The sequence below is a fragment of the Rhinolophus hipposideros genome, assembly GCF_964194185.1.
Source record: "Rhinolophus hipposideros genome assembly, chromosome: 9".
NCBI classification, from domain to species: Eukaryota; Metazoa; Chordata; class Mammalia; order Chiroptera; family Rhinolophidae; genus Rhinolophus; species Rhinolophus hipposideros.
The window spans coordinates 51,608,345-51,627,791 of NC_138055.1; the positions used below are offsets into that span (position 1 = coordinate 51,608,345).

Below are 19,447 nucleotides of genomic sequence, written 5' to 3' on the forward strand. Positions count from 1 at the left end.
ATCTTTTATCAGTATTTCTTGGTAACCGCTCTTATGTGGGTTTTGTTAACTGCTTGATTGAATAAAGGCACATCTTCACTTTTATATGAAATATGTTCTTGGAAATATTTAAAAGTTAAATATAGCAAGTCTAATAATAGACTTACTATATGGGGGTAGAGGGTTTCCATTCTCAGAATGCTAAACACATTTATGAAATATCTGATTGGTTTGTACAGACATTTCTTAAAATGACCCAATCTTCTCAACATAAAAAAATTGGCCGAGACGAGCAGAACCCCTCACCTCTAAGGGCTGGAACCTAGCACTAATACCCAAGCCATTTTTTTTTTTTTTTAACTACTTCCTTTTTCTTTGTACTTGCCTGTTGAGGGACATGTAGCATATTTGTCTTTCTGAAGGGACTGGAAATATTAGGTTGGTGCAAAAGTAATTGTGGTTTTTGTAATTATTTTTAACCTTTTAAACCGCAGTTACTTTTGTATGAACCTAATAAAAGTTTTGACTATATAGTATTGTCTTCAGTATTTCCTCAAAATTGGCATCTAAAAGATGGCTTCTGGGTCTCTGTTGTAGTAAGTAAGTAAATATGTTAAAATCAAGGAAAGATTATAATCATTTGTACATAATTCTTGGTTTAAGTGCTTCTTAAATTATAATTTTTAAAAGAATTTCTTGACATGTTAGAGCTGTTTACATTTCCTAGAGTACGGGTTGGCTAATGCAAGTACACTGGTTTTTGTTCTCTCTTGAAGTAAGGAATTTGGAAATTGTATATAGGGAAATTGCCCTATTAGATAGGTGTTGTATGCTCCCTGAAGGGTTTCTTCCAACTCCAACCTAGTGCCAAGTCACAAAGTAGGTACTCTGAATATTCAAAGAATAGCATTTGACAATGTTTTTTGCATATTAATCTCAAAATATTTTATTGTAACTAATCTTTGATACTACAACTTAATTTCTTTAGGATATTAGCCTCTGCTAATTTATTCAGTTGGAAATAGAAGTGAGCTTTTTAATGGCACTAATGTCTCTATTTGTCACTTTTGAATTAAACCCTTTTTTAAATTTCAGCTTCTCCCATGGTACAAGTTGATGAGAAGGGAGAGAAAGTGAGACCAAGTCATAAGCGTTGCATTGTGATTCTTAGAGAGATTCCTGAAACAACACCAATAGAGGTAGGTAAATCATTAAGCATTGTTAAAGCTAAATATCCTTTACCTTTTAAATTGGAGAAGCTAAACAGCAAAGTATCTCAATGCCCTCATTTCTATTACTGTGACTAGGATAAATACGAATTTGTTGTGTAAATTTTGCAGTACTTGAAGAATGGTGCAGAGGAAGGGAGAAAATGTAATTCTGTGTTCTAAGGAGGGAAGACTGAGTACTGCAGTGGGAGTAACTTTCAAGTTACTGATTCGACTGAATGGCAGTTAAAATATAAATAGGCTCTTTGGGGAATTTGAGGATTCGTCGGAAAGAACAGACTGAGGAATGAAGAAGAAAAATAGGAATAAGGACTAATGGGCCAGGACTAACCCTACTGGTTAGCAAATATAAAGCAAGGCTATAGTTATAAAGATAAAATAGTACAGGTACAAAAATAAAATAATATTTAAATGACACAATATAATCCAGAAATAGGCCCTTTTCTGCAATAATGTGTGTATACCAACATTGTTTAATAAATAGATTCTACTTAGTATTGTGCAACGTACTTTAGTTGTTTAAAGCCTAAGGTTTTATTGCCTGTTTTACAAAGTTAACAGCCATAGGATGGTTAAATAACTTGCCTAAGGACACATGGGCTGATAAAAGGACAGAGTCTGGATTTGAACTTGATCTCTCTGGTTCCAAAGCCTATGTTTCTTAACTACCAAGCCACATAGCTTCACACTAAGTTGTCATGTTAAGGCTTAATAGATTAGACATGGGAAGTATTACTTAGTAACTGGTATATGGTAATTGATTAACCATTTTTAAAAAATTTAGACTCTTGCTACCTAACAAATTTGACACATTAGAAGTTAATATTTTTGTCCAGTATTATATCTCCAGAATGAGTTTCCTAAACTTAGAAACAGTAAGAGAAATTAGAAAAGAAACTCTCTAATTAGATAGAGCTTTCATTTAAAATTATGAATTATATGTCCACAGCAACAAACTGAACGGAAGAGTGCAGAATGGTAAGAGTATTTGCAATATTAAGAAACAATGTAGAGTATACGAGCCTGAACTCTACAACCAAACTGCCTGGATTTGAACTCCAGCTTTTTTTATTTGCTAGTTCTATGACCTTGGATAAGTTATTTAACAAATCTCATCTGTTAAATGGAATAATAGTAATATGGGACCATAAAATTGTTGTGAGAATTGAGTTAGTATATAAAGAGCTTAGAGCAGTATGTTGCATATAAAATACTCCAAGATTAGCCATTATCATTTTTATAATTATTGTAATTCATAGTCTGATTTCTTAAGGAGCTCAGCCACATGAAAAACAGTAAATAAAAGAACGAAATCATCAACATAATGTTCATTTAAAAAAAGTAAAGGAAGTGCAAATGACTAGCTAGGCAGTAATCACTGAAATTGAAATGAAAATGAACGGATTTGGGTTTTGACCTTAAAGGTTCTTCACAAGTGGAATAAATTGTTGATTACTTTAGATCCAGACTTCTTATATTTGGGAAAATAAATCTATGAGCATACCTCTTCCTAAAGAAAAATGATAAAAGCTGCAAATAAGGTTTTAACTAAGATTTCAATAAATTAATTCATTATACATTTTAAGGGAATTACAAATATTTGGAGAATATCTATGGATTTTTGAAAGGTAGAGATTAATTGGTGGCAGACAGTCTAATAGTTCTGTAGATAGTGCTCCAAAAATGTAAATCTGGAGTGGATGGGAATTTTATTAACTGAACTTGGTGTTATTTTAACACTTTCATTAAATGTCACAAAACTCAGCTAGTTGATCACTTATTTCAAATAGTATTTGACTTAAGAAATTTCATCCCGAGTAGAGACGGTGAGTTCAACATTTGAGGGAGTTAGAATACAGGTTAGGCTTCACTGTTGTCATGTTGATTGTCCGATCAGCTTAATAATTGTCTTTTTTTTTTAATTGATACCTAATGGTATTTTGTGGGACAGTTTAACCAAATCAGATTCTTTTGATATTTGGGAATTATTGGTTACTACTAAATTTCTTGAACTCAAATAGGTGTTAGACAAAATGGAGTTTGGAGACATACAAAGCTGGGTTTGAGTTCACTTTGTGGTAGTTGTGGGTAGGTTAAACAGTCTGAGCCACCATTTCCTCAACTGGAAAAGGGAGATGATAAAATCTTGAACACAGGGTTGTTTTCAGGAATAAATAAGTGTCTTACCCTGGATGGTATTTCAGCAGATACTGTTTCCTTTTCTTCTCTAATGTTTTAGGGATTCTTAATGTTCACTTCCAGTTTTTTTCTTTTCTTTTATAAACTTCAAGTTATTAACTGTTAATTATTTCTGAATTTTGGTAACTATCTTTTTCCTAATCCATATATTTGTTGGAATTTTATTTAGTTCAGTTACAAAAATTATGGAAAAGAGAAGACATTTCTGCACAAGAGTTCATGCCTATGAATCAATCTGATGTAGACAAAGCACCTGGATTGAATGAGAATACATGAAAATAGCACCTAGAAAATGTTAATGGAAGGCATACCTTTTTTTTTGATAATGGCAAGACTGGAGAAATTTTACTCTAAGGCAAATGCCCCTAGGAGTGAAATGCTTCAGCTTTGCTGATTATAAAATAAGATTCCATTGCTAAATCACATACAAAATTTATTCTATAACTATATTGTATGTTTTTGTTCCAGAACATCATCTGCTCTCAATAGAAAGATGGGCAGAAGGCATAAACAGTTAACAAGTAACGAAAAAGAAAGGCCCAAATGATATGAAATGAAAAATACAGCCATCGATATATCTTTTAGATAACTAAAGTTTTTCTTTTTCAGGAAGTGAAAGCTTTGTTCAAAAATGAAAACTGTCCCAAGGTGATAAGTTGTGAGTTTGCACACAATAGCAACTGGTATATCACTTTCCAGTCAGACACAGATGCACAAGAGGTGAGGAAAAAAATTTCTCTCTGATTTCAAGTCCTGCTAGTAAAAGAAGTAGTGGTATATTTTGATTGAGAAAATGTGTGCCTTCAGTACTGTTTGTAAAGATTGTTGAGCACTTTGTTCACCTTTTTGGTTTTGTTTATTAATTGGTTTCCTTTCCGATCATCTTCCTAAAGCCTTTTCAGTTTCAATTTAAGAACAGTTTGTTTTCTATCAATAAAAAAGTTAACATAGTTTTAAAATTAATGTGGGAATTGGGAATCATGTATTCAGTAGTTAATATTTCTGATACATATTAGGCCCTCAATATACAACTTCCTTTCTGATTCTTAGAATTTTGATACAGTGATTTTACTTTTAATTTTTATCATGTTCCACTTAAAGATAAGTAGTATTACTTTGAAACAAAAACCTATCTAATGGCATTTTAAAACCACTCACTTTTTTTTTTTTTAATTTTTATTTATTTTAAGTGTGTTTTTCCAGGACCCATCAGCTCAAGTCAAGTAGTTGTTTCAATCTAGTTGTGGAGGGCGCAGCTCACAGTGGCCCATGTGGGGATCGAACTGGCAACCTTGTTAAGAGCACCCGCTCTAACCAGCTGAGCTAACCGGCTGCATCACCCCTCCTTTTTTTTCCCCAGTGCTTCATCTAGGAAAGCTGTCTGAAGCATTTTTAAATTGATATGTAGTGACATTTTGGTTTTGTTTTGAATTTTGTGCGTTTTCAATAATCCATAGTAGGTAATCTACAGTCAATTTTTACTTTTCCATTCCTTATCACCTGCATAATGGAATCACCTTCAGAATTTTTCGTTGTTTAGTTTAGAGAGAGTTGCTAATACCAAACTCTCTTGATAAAATAAAGGTGGCTTTAGTGAAATGTTTGAATGCTAATGAAAATTCCTTTCTGCTTTGTTAATAGGCTTTTAAATACTTGAGAGAAGAAGTGAAAACATTTCAGGGCAAGCCAATCATGGTAAGAAACATTTGTAAGTAAGGCCAGTATGAAACAAAGCTTTTTGTTGTTTGTGTGTTTGAGAATTCAAAAGCACAGATGGGTAATATGTTATAAAACCTGTAATGGTTTTAAAGAAATTTATGGCTCATATGATGTGCTACTTCAGAAAATTAGTTGATGGAACATCAAAATACTTTCTATACAGCAGGTTTTTTTCCGAAGGCAAAACTTCAAACAACATGAAGTTTTAGTTAGGTTCTGATTACAAACATGTAAGATAATTCCAGATCTCAAAATGAGGAGCAGAGATAAGTTTTTAGTAACAAGATGGAAAACATTTCCCGTATTTTTCAACCTCATCTCAATTCACTGCATCATCACATTAACAATCAAACATTTGGGAAACTTGGGAATTGTCATTGGTGTCACTTGCTCTCTGTCTTTACTTGTCTAATCTGTCCTCAGATCCCATGAAATCTGCCTTCAAAACTTCTTTCACTCATTATTACCAGTGCTTAGCCTTGAAAAATTAAAATAGCCATTTAACTGTTAAGCTTTCAGCTTTTTCCCCCTTAGTCTATTCTCCACATTCCTACCAGAGCTACTATCTAAATAGAATACTAAACATGCGCTTACTTTACCATGCTCCTCATTCTGGATGTAATATAATAACAATTATTTTTTGTAAATGCAATGCATTATTCTTACTAACTCTCACTGAGCTCTTATTGAATATCAGTTGCTGTTTTAAGCACTTTATATTGAGAGAGTCATTTAATTCTTATAAGAACCTAATAAGGTAGGTACCCCTATTTTCTCTTACATTAAGGAAAGTGAGGCATGAGCGTCAGCTACCCAGTTTTACACAACTAGTAAGTGGAAGAACCAGGATGAGAGAAGCTTACATTTATTAAAAGGTTATATGTCAGACAGTGTTCTAAGAACTTCACTTATTTAAATCTCATTATTGCTGTGTGGTAGGTGGTATTATTTCCATATTACATATGACAATATCTGCCAGTTGTCATTTTATTTCCTCTGCCTGTAATGCTCTTCTCCATATTCTCTCCTTTCCCTACTTGAGGCTATAAAAATATTCTCCTAGGTCTTTTAATAACTTTAAGGTTTCATATGTTGGATTTCATTTAAGGTTTCATATGTTGGTCTTTGAAACATCTGGAATTAATCTGATGTATAGTATGAGATAGGGATCTAATTTCATTTTTCCCCTTATATGGAAAGGTAGTTATCTCAACACTTTCTTGTAGAGTGGTCTGCCCTTCCACGAATTGTAATGCTGCATATATGAGCTCTGTTTTTGGTTCTCTGCTCTGTTAGATAGGTGCAAAAGTAATTGCGTTTTAAAAGGTTAAAAATAATTGCAAAAAACCGAATTACTTTTGCACCAACCTATTATCAATCTCTACTGATCCAACATTACTGTTTTAATTACTGTAGTTTTATAATATCCTTGTCTTTGTATGCAAGTTCTCCCTTTTTAGTTTTTAGGACTGTCGTGGTTATTCTTAGACCATTACTTTTCCATGTGAATTTTAGAATGTCTAATACCAACAACTAAACAAAAACCATATATTGGAATAAATGGGATTGCATTAATTTATTGCTTACATTGGGGACAATAGACAGTTTTACCCTACATTATTCAATATTGTGGTAATGTTTTTATGATATATTTGTCTATTAATGCAGGTCTTTTGTGTTTTATAACTACTTCCTTAGAGTAATTTTTGTTGCTTCCCCCCACCCCCCATCTCAGTGTTACTGTATGCAACAACCTTACCTAGCTCCTTTGTTATATCTAATGCTCTGTTAGGTCTTTGGATTATCTGCCTGAGAGATCATATCATCTACAAGTAATTACTATTTTGATAATTCTTTATACCTCCCATTTCTTATATCTTACTGCTTTTGCTGAGATTTCAGGTATAGTGCTAAAAGTATGTGTAACTATATACATGTATTTATACATGTATTTCATTATAAGTATTTTTCTCTGCCGTTTTTGTTTATGGTTCTTTTGATTAGCTATCACATAGCAATGTTCTTGCTAGGACAGTCACAGATTCACATTAATTTTTATATTATTCGTTAAAACCAAATGACCTAGCACCCAGCAAGACAGATGCAGGAGCCAGAAATCCTATATTACAGATCTCGATGCCTCAAGATCTTTGATTTTAGGAGTGTCAAGTTCCCTCTAAGGTCTTGATTTATTTCTTTGAAGTGTTCATGCTTTTTTCATTTCTGAAGTTCTGTGAGGCAATACCAGTGATCTTGGAGGACAAAAAGATTAAGTGAATAATGTTTGTTTACCTGTTTCTTCATGTGTTGCTAATTTCATCCTGTTTCAGCTGGCTTTTTATAACTTAATACTAAGTTTTATCTGGGTTTCGTAGAAATGGTACATGTCACGTAGAATAAATATTTATTTCTCTGTATATTTATTATTTCAGAATTTTAAGTGTGAAAGAAGTAGTAGCTGCATGTGTTAAGAAATTCAAACAATATTAAATAAATAATTAAATCTCCGTCTGCTAGATTCCTTCAGTCCTCCTCCCCAGAGGTGATGAGAGAGCGGTTTTTTTCTGTGTCCATCTGGGAATTTTCTGTCTTTACTTAAATGGGAGTGTATATTAGACACTCATCTGCTCCTTTCACTTAATAGGGCTTCAAGATTTTTTTCACTCACCATTGTTTCAAGTATACATACGACATTGTTCATGTGCATCGTGATTTAATTACTCATTTCTCTCCATGTACCTTGTTTCTTTGTTTACAAGTAATAATATTGCAGTGAACATCATTTTTAATGCTTTAAGTTTTTTATTGTAAAATAAAACATACATACAATTCACCATTTTTAAGTTATAACCCAGTGGCATTTAGTACATCACGTTGCTGTGCAACCATCACAAATAATTATTTCCAGAACTTATGCATCATCCAAAGCAGAAAATCTGTACCCATGAAGCAATACTTCCCATTCTCCTAACCCATAGCAACCTCTGCTCTACTCTCTGTCTTTATGAATTTGCCTGTTTTAGATACCGCATACAAATTTAATCATGCAATGTTTGTCCTTTTGTGTCTGGCTTATTTCACTTAGCATAATGTTTGCAAAGTTCATCCGTGTAGCATGTGTCAGAATTTTATTACTTTTCAGTTGTTTCCACCTTTTGACAGTTATGAATAATGCTGTACAACTATCTGTTCGAGTCCCTGCTTTCAATTCTTTGGGGTATATAACTAGCTAGGCATTACTGTCTAACATAATTCTGTGTTTAACATTTTGAAGGGCATGAAGCTTTTCATCAGCAACTGCACCATTTTACATTCCCAGCAATACAGAAGGATTCAGATTTTTCCACATCCTTATCAACACTGGTTATTTTCTGCTTTTTTGCTGAAAGCCATCCTAATGGGTATAAAGTGGCATCTCATGTTTTGGGGATTCATTTCCCTAATGGCTAATAATGTTAAGTATCTTTCCATGTGCTTATTTGCCATTTGTTTATCTTTTGGAGAAATGTTTTATTCAACTCCTTTGTCCATTTTTATATATTTTAATTTTTTTTAGTTTTAAGACTTTATTTTAAGTAAATATTTTAAATATTTACTTTTCAGCTGCTTGTTTTTAGTGATTCAGACTGCACTGAGATTTATTTTTATGAGTTATTCTGGAAATTTACATAAAATCTGAGTCTATGAATTTTTAATTTTCAATTATAGTTGGCATTCAGTATTATATTAGTTTCATAGTGGTTAGACATTTATGTAACTTACGAAGTGATCCTCCTGTTTACTACTCACCTGGCACCATATGTAGTTATTACAGTATTATTGACTATTCCCTATGCTGTACTTTACATCCCCATGACTATTTTGTAACTACTAGTTTGTACTTCTTACTCTCTACCTTTTTCACCCACCCTCCGAACACCCCTCCCATCTGAAAACCATCAGATTGTTCTCTGTATCTATGAGTGAGTTTGTTTTTTAGATTCTGTGTATAAGTGAAATCATGGCATTTGTCTTTCTCTGACTTATTTAACTTAGCTTAATATCCTCTAGGTTCATCCGTTTTGTCGCAGATGGTAAGATTTCATTCTTTGTTGTGGCTGAGATAAATCATATTTAATTGTATATACGTATGTATCACTTCTTTATTCAATAGTCTGCCGGTGGGCACTTAGGTTGCTTCCATATCTTGGCTATTATAAATATAGCTGTGATGAACGTAGGGACACATATATCTTTTTGAATTAGTGTTTTGGATTTCTTCAGATAAATACCCGGAAGTAGAATTTCTGGGTCATAAGATAGTTCTATTTTTAATTTTTTGAGGAACCTCCATACTGTTTTGCATAGTGGCTGTACCAATTTGCAATCACCAGCAGTGCACGAAAATTTCCCTGTTCTCCAACATCCTTGCCAACACTTGTTTTTTGTTGATTTTTTTGATGCTAGCCATTATGACAGGTGTGAGATGATATCTCATTGTGATTTTAATTTGCATTTCTGTGATAATTAGTAATGTTGAGCATCTTTTCATATGTCTGTTGGCCATCTGTATGGTCCTTTTTAGAAAAATGTCCATTCAGGTCCTCTGCCCATTTTTTAATTGGGTTGTTTATGAGTTCTTTATGAATTTTGGATATTAAGCCATTATTAGATGTATCATTGGTGAATATCTTCTCCCATTTGGTAGGTTGTCTTTTCGTTTTGTTGATGGTTTCCTTTGCTGTGCAAAATCTTTTTAGTTTGATATGGTTCCATTTGTTTAGTTTTTCTTTTGTTTGCCTTGCCTGAGGAGATATGTCCCCCAAAAATATTACTAAGTTTATTGCCTATGGTTTCTTTTAGGAGTTTTATGGTTTCAGGTCTTACATTTAAGTCTTCAGTCCATTTTGAGTTTGTTCTTGTATATGGTATAAGATCTACATGATCTACATGATAATATATGATCTAGTTTTATATTTTTACATGAATCTGTTTAGTTCTTCCAACATCATTTATCGAAGAGACTGTCTTTACCACATTGTACATTCTTGCCTCTTTTGTCATAGATTAAATGACTGTATAGGCATGGGTTTATTTCTAGGCGCTCTATTCTGTTCCACTGATCTGTGTGTCTTTTTATGCCAGTGCCATGCTGTTTTGATTGCTACAGCCTTGTAGGATAGTTTTATCAGGTAGCATAACTCCAACTTTGTTCTTCTTTCTCAAGATTGGTGTGCCCATCAAGGGTCTTTTGTGGTTTCATACAAATTTTAGGATTATTTCTTCTAGTTCCGTGAAAAATGGCATTGGTATTTTGATAGGGATTGTATTGACTCTATAGATTGCTTTGGGTAGTATGGACATTTTAGCAATGTTAATTCTTCCTATCCAAGAGCACAGTATATCCTTTTGTTTATTTGAATTTTCTTTACTTTCTTTCTTCAATGTCTTGCAATTTCCTTGAGTATAGGTCTTTTACCTATTAAATGTATTCCTAGGTATTTTGTTTTTTTGAAGCAATTATAAATGAGATTCTTTTAATTCCTCACTCTAACAGTTCATTATTGGTGTATAAAAATGCAAATGATTTCTGAATATTTACTGAATTCATTTTTTGGTTCTAATAGTTCTTTGGGGAAATTTTGGGGGTTCTCTCTAGTATCATGTCATCTACAGATAATGACAGTTTTACTTCTTCCTTAGTTGGATGCATTCTATTTCTTTTCATTGTCTGACTTCTGTGGCTAAGACTTCCAATACTACTATGTTAAATAAAAGTGGTGATGGTGTACATCTTGTTTTATTTCTGATCTTAAAGAAAAAGCTTTCAGTTTTTCATCATTGAATATGATGTTTGCTGTAGGTTTGTCATATGTAGGCTTTACTATGTCAACGTAGGTTCTCTCCATCCACATTTTGTTGAGAGTTTTTATGATAATTAGATGTTGGATTCTGTCAAATGCTTTTTCTGCATCTATTGACATCATGTATGATTTTCATCCTTCATTTATGTTGTATTGCATGTTCATTGATTTATAGCTATTAAACCAACCTTGCATCCCAGGAATGAATCTCACTTGGGCATGGTGTATGATAGGGGTGTCCAAACTTTTTTGAATGTTTTTCACCAAGGGCCATACGCGGTAAAATACACAAACAGCCGGGCCACTCACTCGAGGTGAAGTACGTATTGTCTCACCTGGTTTATTTAAGTAAACTAAATACATTTTTGGAATTTGCTGCGGGCCAATAAAAAAATGGATCGCCAGCGGGCTGCAGTTTGGACACCCCTGGTATATGATCTAGTTAATGTATTGCTGAATTCAGTTTGCTAATATTTTGTTGCATGTGTGTTCATTGGGGTACTGGCATATAATATTTTTTTGTTTGTAGTATTTTTATCTTGTTTAGGTATCAAGGTAATACTGGCTTCATAAAATGAGTTTGGGAACCTTGTTTCCTCTTTAGTTTTTTGCAATAGTTTGAGAAGGATAGGCATATTAATTCTTTGATATTTGGTAAAATTCACCTGTGAAGCTATCTGATCCAGGACTTTGGTTTGTTGGGAGTTTTTTGACTATTGATTTGATTTCATTAGTCAGTTCAGGTTTTCTGTTTCTTCTTGATTCAATCTTAAAAGATTGTATGTTTCTGGGAATTGAGCCAATTCTTCTAGGTTGTCCAATTTGTTGACTCATACTCGTTCGTAGTATTTTCTTGTACTCCTTTGTATTTCCATGGTATTAGTTGTCACTTTTCTTTCATTTCTAATTTTATTTGGGTACTCTGCTTTTCACTTGAGTCTGGCTAGCAGTTTGTCAGTTTTGTTCATCTTTTCGAAGAACCAACTCTTGGCTTCATTTCCCTTTTTCTTTTCTCTGTTTCATTTATTTCTGCTCTGATCTTTATTATTTCCTTCCTTCTACTCACTTTGGGTTTTTTGTTCTTCTTTTTCTAGTTCCTTTAGGTGTAAGGTTTGATTGTTTATTTGAGGTTTTTGTTTGTTAAGGTGGGCCTGTATTGCTATGAATTTCCTCCTTAGAACTGCTTTGACTGTGCCCCATAGATTTTTGGGGTCGTTGTGTTTTCATTTTCATTTCTCACAAGGTATCTTTTGATTTCCTCCTTGATCTCAGAGTTAACCCACTCATTTAGTGGCATGTTATTTAGCCTCCAGGTATTTGTGTGTTTTTCAGTTTTCTTCTTGTAATGGATTTCTAGTATTATACTATTGTGATCAAAGAAGATGCTTGATATGCTTTCAGTATTCATAAATTTATTGAGACTTGTTTTGTGGCTGAACACATGTTCTATCATTTAAAATGTTCCATGAGCACTTAAGAAAGATGTATATTCTACTGCTGTTGGGTGAAATGTCCTAAAAATATCAATTAAGTCCATCTGGTCTAATGTGTCCTTTAAGGCCACTTTTTCCTTGTTGATTTTCTGTCCGGATGATCCATTGATGTCAGTGGGGTGTTAAAGTCCCCTACTATTGTGTTATCGATCTCTCCCTCATATCTGTCAAAATTTGCTGTATATATTTATGCTCCTATGTTGGGTGTATAGATGTTTACAAGAGTTATATCCTCTTGTTGATGATCCCTTTATCATAACGAAATGCCCTTCTTTGTCTGATGTAAGTTTTGCTACCCCTGCTTTTTCCTTCCTTTTGCATGAAATATCTTTTTCCATCCCTTTAAATCTGTGTGTCTTTCAGTCTACATTGGGTCTCTTGTAAGCATGTATAAGTCTTTTTTTTTTAAACCATTCTACCACCGTATGTCTTTTCTTTCTTTCTTTTTTTTTTTTAATGTGAAGCTTCCATTCTTAGCCCAGATATTTAGGGTCTCAAGGTTACCCAACATTTCAAAGTAGTGGAGAAGCCAGGAAAGGAAATCATATATTTCCTTTTTTCTTTTTCTTTTTTTAAAAATTTTATTGGGAAACGTTGGGTTACATTGTGTTTCTCCAAGGCCCATCAGCTCCAAGTCCAGTTGCTGTTTTCAATCTTTAGTTGCAGGGGGCGCTGCCCACCATCCCTGCAGGAATTGAACCGGCAGCCTTGTTGTTGAGAGCTCACGCTCTAACCAACTGAGCCATCCGGCCGCCCCTCCGGAAGCTCAGCGGCAGCTCGTTGTCTTCAATCTAGTTGTGGAGGGTGCAGCTCACTGACCCCCATGTGGTAATCGAACCAGCAACTCTGTTGTTCAGAGCTCGCGCTCTAACCACTGAGCCATTCGGCCACCCCCACCATGTGTCTTTTGGTTGGAGTATTTTGTCTATTTATATTAAAGTCCTTATTGATAGGTATATAGTTATTGCCATTTTATTGTTTCCAGTTTGTTTTTGTAGTTCTTCTTTGTTTCTTATTCTTTTGCTTTCTGGTTTGTTGATGACTTTCTTACAGTGTTATGTTTAGACTCCTTTCTCTTTATGTCTTGTATATCTCTTACAGATTTTTGGTTTGTGGTTAACACGTTGCTTCATTTATACCAAGCTATATTTATAGCAGTCATTTTAAGTTGATGGTTGCTTAAGTTTGATCACATTCTAAAATCACTACAATTTTAACTCATCCCTTCCACATTTATATTTTTGTGATTATTTTTTTACTTCTTTTGTGTGTGTATTTGTGTGTATCCCTTAATTTATTGTTGTAATTACACATGATCTTACTACTTTTGTCTTTTGAGCTTTGTACTAGCTTTACAAATGGTTGATCCACTGTTCAACCACTTTACTTGAACTGTTTGCGTTTTACTGTTTTACTGTTTGCTTTTACTGTTTGCGTTTTACTGTTACTGTTTGCTTTTACTGTTTGCATTTGTCAGTGAGGTTTTTTCTTTCCTATTTTTTTATTTATGTTTTTTATTTTTTCTACCTAAAGAAGTCCCTTTAACATTTCTTGTAAAACTGGTTTTGTGTTGATGAACTACTTTAGCTTTTGCTTGTCTGGAATCAAGTTATTTTATAATTTTCCTTGTGATTTCTTCTTAGACCCGTTGGTTAAGAACCTGTGTTAATATCCGCATATTTGTGAATTTTCCGAACCTGTGTTAATATCCGCATATTTGTGAATTTTCCAGTTTTCCTTCTGTTACTGATTTTGTTCCATTGTGGTCACAGAAGATACTTTGTATGATTTCAGTCTTTCTAAATTTATTAAAAAACATAGTCTATCATAGGTAATGTTCTATGTACACTTGAGAAAAATGCATATTCTAGTGTTTGGAGTAGTTCTTTTAGGTCAAATTGATTTATAGTGTTGTTCAAGTTCTCTATTTCTTTATTGCTCTCCTGTCTCATTATTGAAGGGGGTTAATGAAGTCAGTTGTCATTTCTCATTCCAATTCTGTCAGTGTTTTCTTTATATATGTTGTGGCTCTGTTGGCATATGCATATATGTTTACAATTGCTTTAGCCTTTTGCTGGATTTAACCTTTTATTTAATATAAAATGTCCTTTGTCTTTTGTAATCTTTTTTGACTTAAAGTCTACTTTGCCTAATAATAATATAGCCATCTTAGCTGTATTTTGATTATTATTTTCTTGCATTTTGTTATTCAATGTCTTTGAATCTAAAATGAGTCTCTTATAGATAGCATATAGATGGATCCTGTATATTTTTAATTCATTCTGCCACTCTGCCTTTTAATAGGAAAGTTTAAGCCATTTATATTTGAAGTAATTACTGATAAGGAAAGATACTTCTGCCATTTAGGGTTTTTATTGTGTTTTTTTAGTGGTTCTCTGGTGGGTTACAATTAACATCTTAAATTTATAACAACCTGAGTTGAATAGTGTCATATTCTTATTGTCACAGATTATATCTATATACGTTTATGCCCATTGGCATCGATTTATATTGTTTTAGTTTCCCTTTTAAATCACATGTGGAAAATGTTATATGCCAAAAGTACAATAATTTTCTTTTGTATTTACCTAAGTAATTATCCTTAGTAATGTTCCTTATTTCTTCTTTTGGCTTTGAGTTACTGTCTGGCATCTTTTTATTTCACCCTGAAGAACTCCCGCTAGCATTTCTTGTAGGGTAGGCATACTGATTTTTTTTCTTTTAGCATTTTGTTCATACATCATTTTCCTGATTACCCTTAGGTTTGTGCATAGTTTCCATTAGGTTATTGGGCACATTTAAGATAGTTAATTTAACATCTTTGACCAGTAATTCCAATGTCTGGCATTCTTCAGTATGGCTTTTATCAAATTCTTTTTTCCCCACAAATGGATCATAGTTTCCTGTTTCTTTATATGTTCTTTAATATTTTTGTTGGGCCGGCCTGATGGCTCAGGTGGTTGGAGCACCGTGCTCCTAACACCAAGGTTACTGGTTCGATTCCCACATGGGCCAATGAGCTGCACCCTTTACAGCTAAGATTGTGAATAATAGCTCCCCTGGAACCGGGTTGCTGTGAGCAGCTAGAGGTTGGTGTGGGCTGCTGTGTGCCACCGCAGGCTACCGTGTGCTGCCATGTGTTGCCATGAGCGCCGGTAGCCAGCATGAGTGGCTGGCAGCCATCGTGAGCAGCTGGCAGCTGGCGAGAGCTGCTGTGACTTGCTGTGACCTGCCGACCTCCAACCGGTGACCGACTGCCTCAGCCCGGGGAGCGCAAGGCTCATAACACCAGCATGGGCCAGGGAGCTGTGTCCTACACAACTAGACTGAGAAACAACAGCTTGAACCGGAGTGGCGGGGAGGTGGAAGAAGGGGAAGAAAGAAAAAAAATTTTTTTAAATATATTTTTTTGTTGAGAACTGGACATTCTGAGTATTACAAAGTGTTAACTCTAGAAATCTGAATCTCCCACTGCGCAGATATTACTAATACTTTTGCTTGTTGAGAGCTGTGGCTGTCTGTGACTTTTCTAAACTGTTTTTGCAAAGTGTATATTCCTTGTTGTTTGTGGTCACTGAAATTTTTGTTCCATTATCTCTGCATTCAGCTTGTGACCTGACAAAGATTACTATAATTGTCTGGCTCCAAATAGGGTAGTGATGGTGGTGAAGGGTTTTGGCCTTTTAAGTCTTCTGATAGATGTCACCAAAGGAACCTGCTCCTGCAACGAGGATCAAAACTGAGGCAAGCATCAGCACTGATCCTTCAGGGATCCCCCACACCAACCACAACACACCCCCAATTTTTGAAGGACAAAGTCCCCACTACCTGCTTTGGTACCAGCCAGCCACTCCTGGGACACACACCACTGAGGAATGGCAACAGTAGCTACTTTTTTTCTCACTTAGAAAAGATCAGCAGCCTTCCCTCTATCAAGCACTCCCCTGATTGTCGTGAGTGTCCAAGTACTCTTTTCTCCTCAAGTATTAATTCATTGGAAGTACTTACCCCTAGAGCCTAGCCTGCATTTTCTACTGTTTAAGTTTTTGTTTATATTATATATGCAAATACAATCATGTGCCACTTAGCAGGGATAAAAAAAAAAGAACAAGTCAGAAGTGAAGAATGGAAGAATGCAATAACTGAAATGAAGAATGCATTTGATGGAATCTCATTAGTTTTGGTTTGCATTTCCTCCATGATTAGTGATGTTGAGCATCTTTTCTTGTGCTTATTGGCCATTCGTATATCCTATTTGGAGAAATATCTGTTTAAGTCCTTGCCCATCTTTGAATTGGCTAGTTATGTGTTTGAGTGTAGGTTAACATGATCCTCTGTCCCGTGTTTCATGCAAATTGGTAGCTAGGTGTAGAGGCTTGAACAGAATTGGATTTGATTTCAAAGCCATGGAAAGAGAGAACAACAGCACATAAAATATGTCTTTGTGTCTCTTTTATGCTAGCTGTTACTGATCATTGACTAAATCTATTAATTCATTAAGGGTTACCAAGTGGTACTATTTCTATGCTATCTTTCTTCCACTTATTAGTTGAATACTTTTACAAAGAGAAGCTTGCCCTCATTTTCATTGCCCTGAGGTACAGCTCACAGGTGAAATGCGTGATAAGTTTGTTCCAGCTTTTATTAACAGATTTTGAAAATAATGTGTTGATTACTTAGCAACTTTCAAAATGACTGTTAAGATGTTGGTTTGTTTTGGGGTTTTTTTGTTTTGTTTTTGAGTATTTGAACATTTGGTGTGTTTATTTTCCCTGTTTATTGATGAAGTCTGGTCTTTTTGAGTTAACTCATGAGTCCTTTTGTCAAGTCCCTATTAGTTTTCAGTGGTTTGCTTGGTCTTTACTGTGATAAGATGGTCCAGGCTTTTGTACATTTTGTGTCAAAAGCCTGGGGTAACTCTCCAAAGCCCCCATGATACTTTTATGGGGAAATGATACTTTGCAGTCCACTGACTAGGCACAAGGAGTGCTTGTGATGACTGGTTTGGTCATTGTTTCTAAGCTTTTTTATTGAACAGAGCTATGAAATAGGTGTTTTGATTTGATGTATCCCGTAATCACATACAAAATATCAGAATAATACCAATAGCAATATAATTTTGTAAATAAATTAAGAAATTTTCCATACTTTTCCTTGTGGTTTATTCTTAAGGAACATTCATAACAGTTGATTTTATTGTGGTTCGAATTCACTTAGGATTTCTCTGTTATATTATTAATTGGATGCACATTTAGGTTTATTTTGCTTTTACAAATTAGTTTTTTAAAATTTTATTTTCAATATGGTTTAAAAGTAAAATATCTAAAACAGTATATTCACACACATATATGTGTGGATGCAAGTATATTCATATCCCCATCTCACTTAGCTAAAGAATAACGTATAATACAAACTCTTCTCCTTGCTGTCCCTCTTAAAAAATACTCTGTATATTCTGGAAATCACTTCATAATAGTATTTAGAGCAGTTCCTCAGTTGTTCTTACATCTGCGTGTTACTCAGTTGTGTGCATGTACTGTGGTATATTCAACCATTAATGGACTGTCACGTGTGTGTGTGTGTGTTGGGGAGAGTTTTTGTCCCCTTCCCTATTACACTTAGTGTCAGTAAGTAGCTCTGTGCGTCCTTTAAAAACAAAAACCATTTGGTCAGTATATCTTTTGGATAGATTTCTAGAAGTGGGATTGATGAGAATATGGTAAATGTATTTGTAGTTCGGAAGATATTGCTAACTTTCCTTGCTTGCCCATCATCAGTATATTAGAATGCCTGTCTTGCCACAGTCTTACCAACAGAATATGTTGTCAATGTTTTGGACTTTTGCTAATCTTATACATGAGAAATTTTAATTCATTTTAAATTGCATTTCTCTTCTGAGCGGGGTTTAGCATCTTTTCAAATGTTTAAGAGCCATTTGTCCTTTTTATTCTGTGAACTCTGTTCATTTCTCTCATTTTTATATAGGCTCATTGGGCTTTTTAATGTCTTTTTAGAATTTATAAGGAATATTAGCCCCCTTGTCAGTGATAAGTTGCAGTTAGTTTTACTGTGTTTAGATTTTTTTGGTTTTAGTTTGTTTTTTGTGATATTTGCCATGCAGAGATTTCTTTCATCAAAGCTATCATTTCCTTTTCTTTTACTCTGCTGATTCCATAATAGGCAGAAATAATGTAGTCATGTAAAATATGTTAGAAATTTAAATTATATTTATAAAAATATATACACTTAGTATTTTGTGACGATAATGTATTCCTCTTGCTTCTAGGCAAGGATAAAAGCCATCAATACGTTTTTTGCTAAGAATGGTTATCGATTAATGGATTCTAGTATGTATAGTCAGCCCATTCAAAGCCAAGCGCAGTATGCCTCACCGGTCTTTATGCAGCCTGTATATAACCCTCACCAACAGTACTCAGTCTACAGCATCGTGCCTCAGTCTTGGTCTCCAAATCCTGCACCTTACTTTGAAACACCACTGGTAAGTGAGATTCTTCTAAATAATACAATTTTTCACGTAAGCTGAAATGCAAAGCAATCAGCTAGAGTAGTTCCTTTTTTTGTTGTTGTTTTTAACGTGTTGATATTGGTTCTTTTCAGGCTATTTTAAGTAGTGATACGCAAATGTATGCATATGACTAAGCATTGAGCTATTGGTTCCTATAATGTTTATTTAGATTTTGCTGAGTGAATTAAGTTAGAGACTGGATAAATCCTGAATGATTTTAATTGCTTTTAGTTTTGTGAAACTTTTTCAGAGAAAAGTGTCCTTTATTAAGTAACGAACTAGTGATTTCTTGTTCTGTAAATCAAATGATACTTGAAGTAAGTATTGCAAAAGTGTATAAAAGTAGCAAATTATGTTTGGCTTGTAAAAGAAATTGATGCTAGGTTAGGTCATCAGAAATTTCTTAATGACCTTCACACCAGATTTTGCCTTTACCATTAATTGTTTTTAAACATTAAA

General features: G+C 34.1%; 1 protein-coding gene across 13 annotated transcripts in view; it reads left to right on the top strand.

Annotated features, from left to right (window-relative positions):
- The window catches only part of LARP4 (La ribonucleoprotein 4), a 62,226-nt gene that overhangs the window by 25,631 nt on the left and 17,148 nt on the right, over nt 1-19,447 (top strand). For all 13 annotated transcript variants that reach the window (XM_081059145.1, XM_081059147.1, XM_081059137.1 and 10 more), the window contains 4 exons: nt 1,075-1,178; nt 4,017-4,127; nt 5,049-5,102; nt 18,749-18,961. In XM_081059145.1, the coding sequence (XP_080915271.1) occupies nt 1,075-1,178; nt 4,017-4,127; nt 5,049-5,102; nt 18,749-18,961 (482 nt within the window). The remainder of the gene's footprint in view (nt 1-1,074; nt 1,179-4,016; nt 4,128-5,048; nt 5,103-18,748; nt 18,962-19,447) is intronic.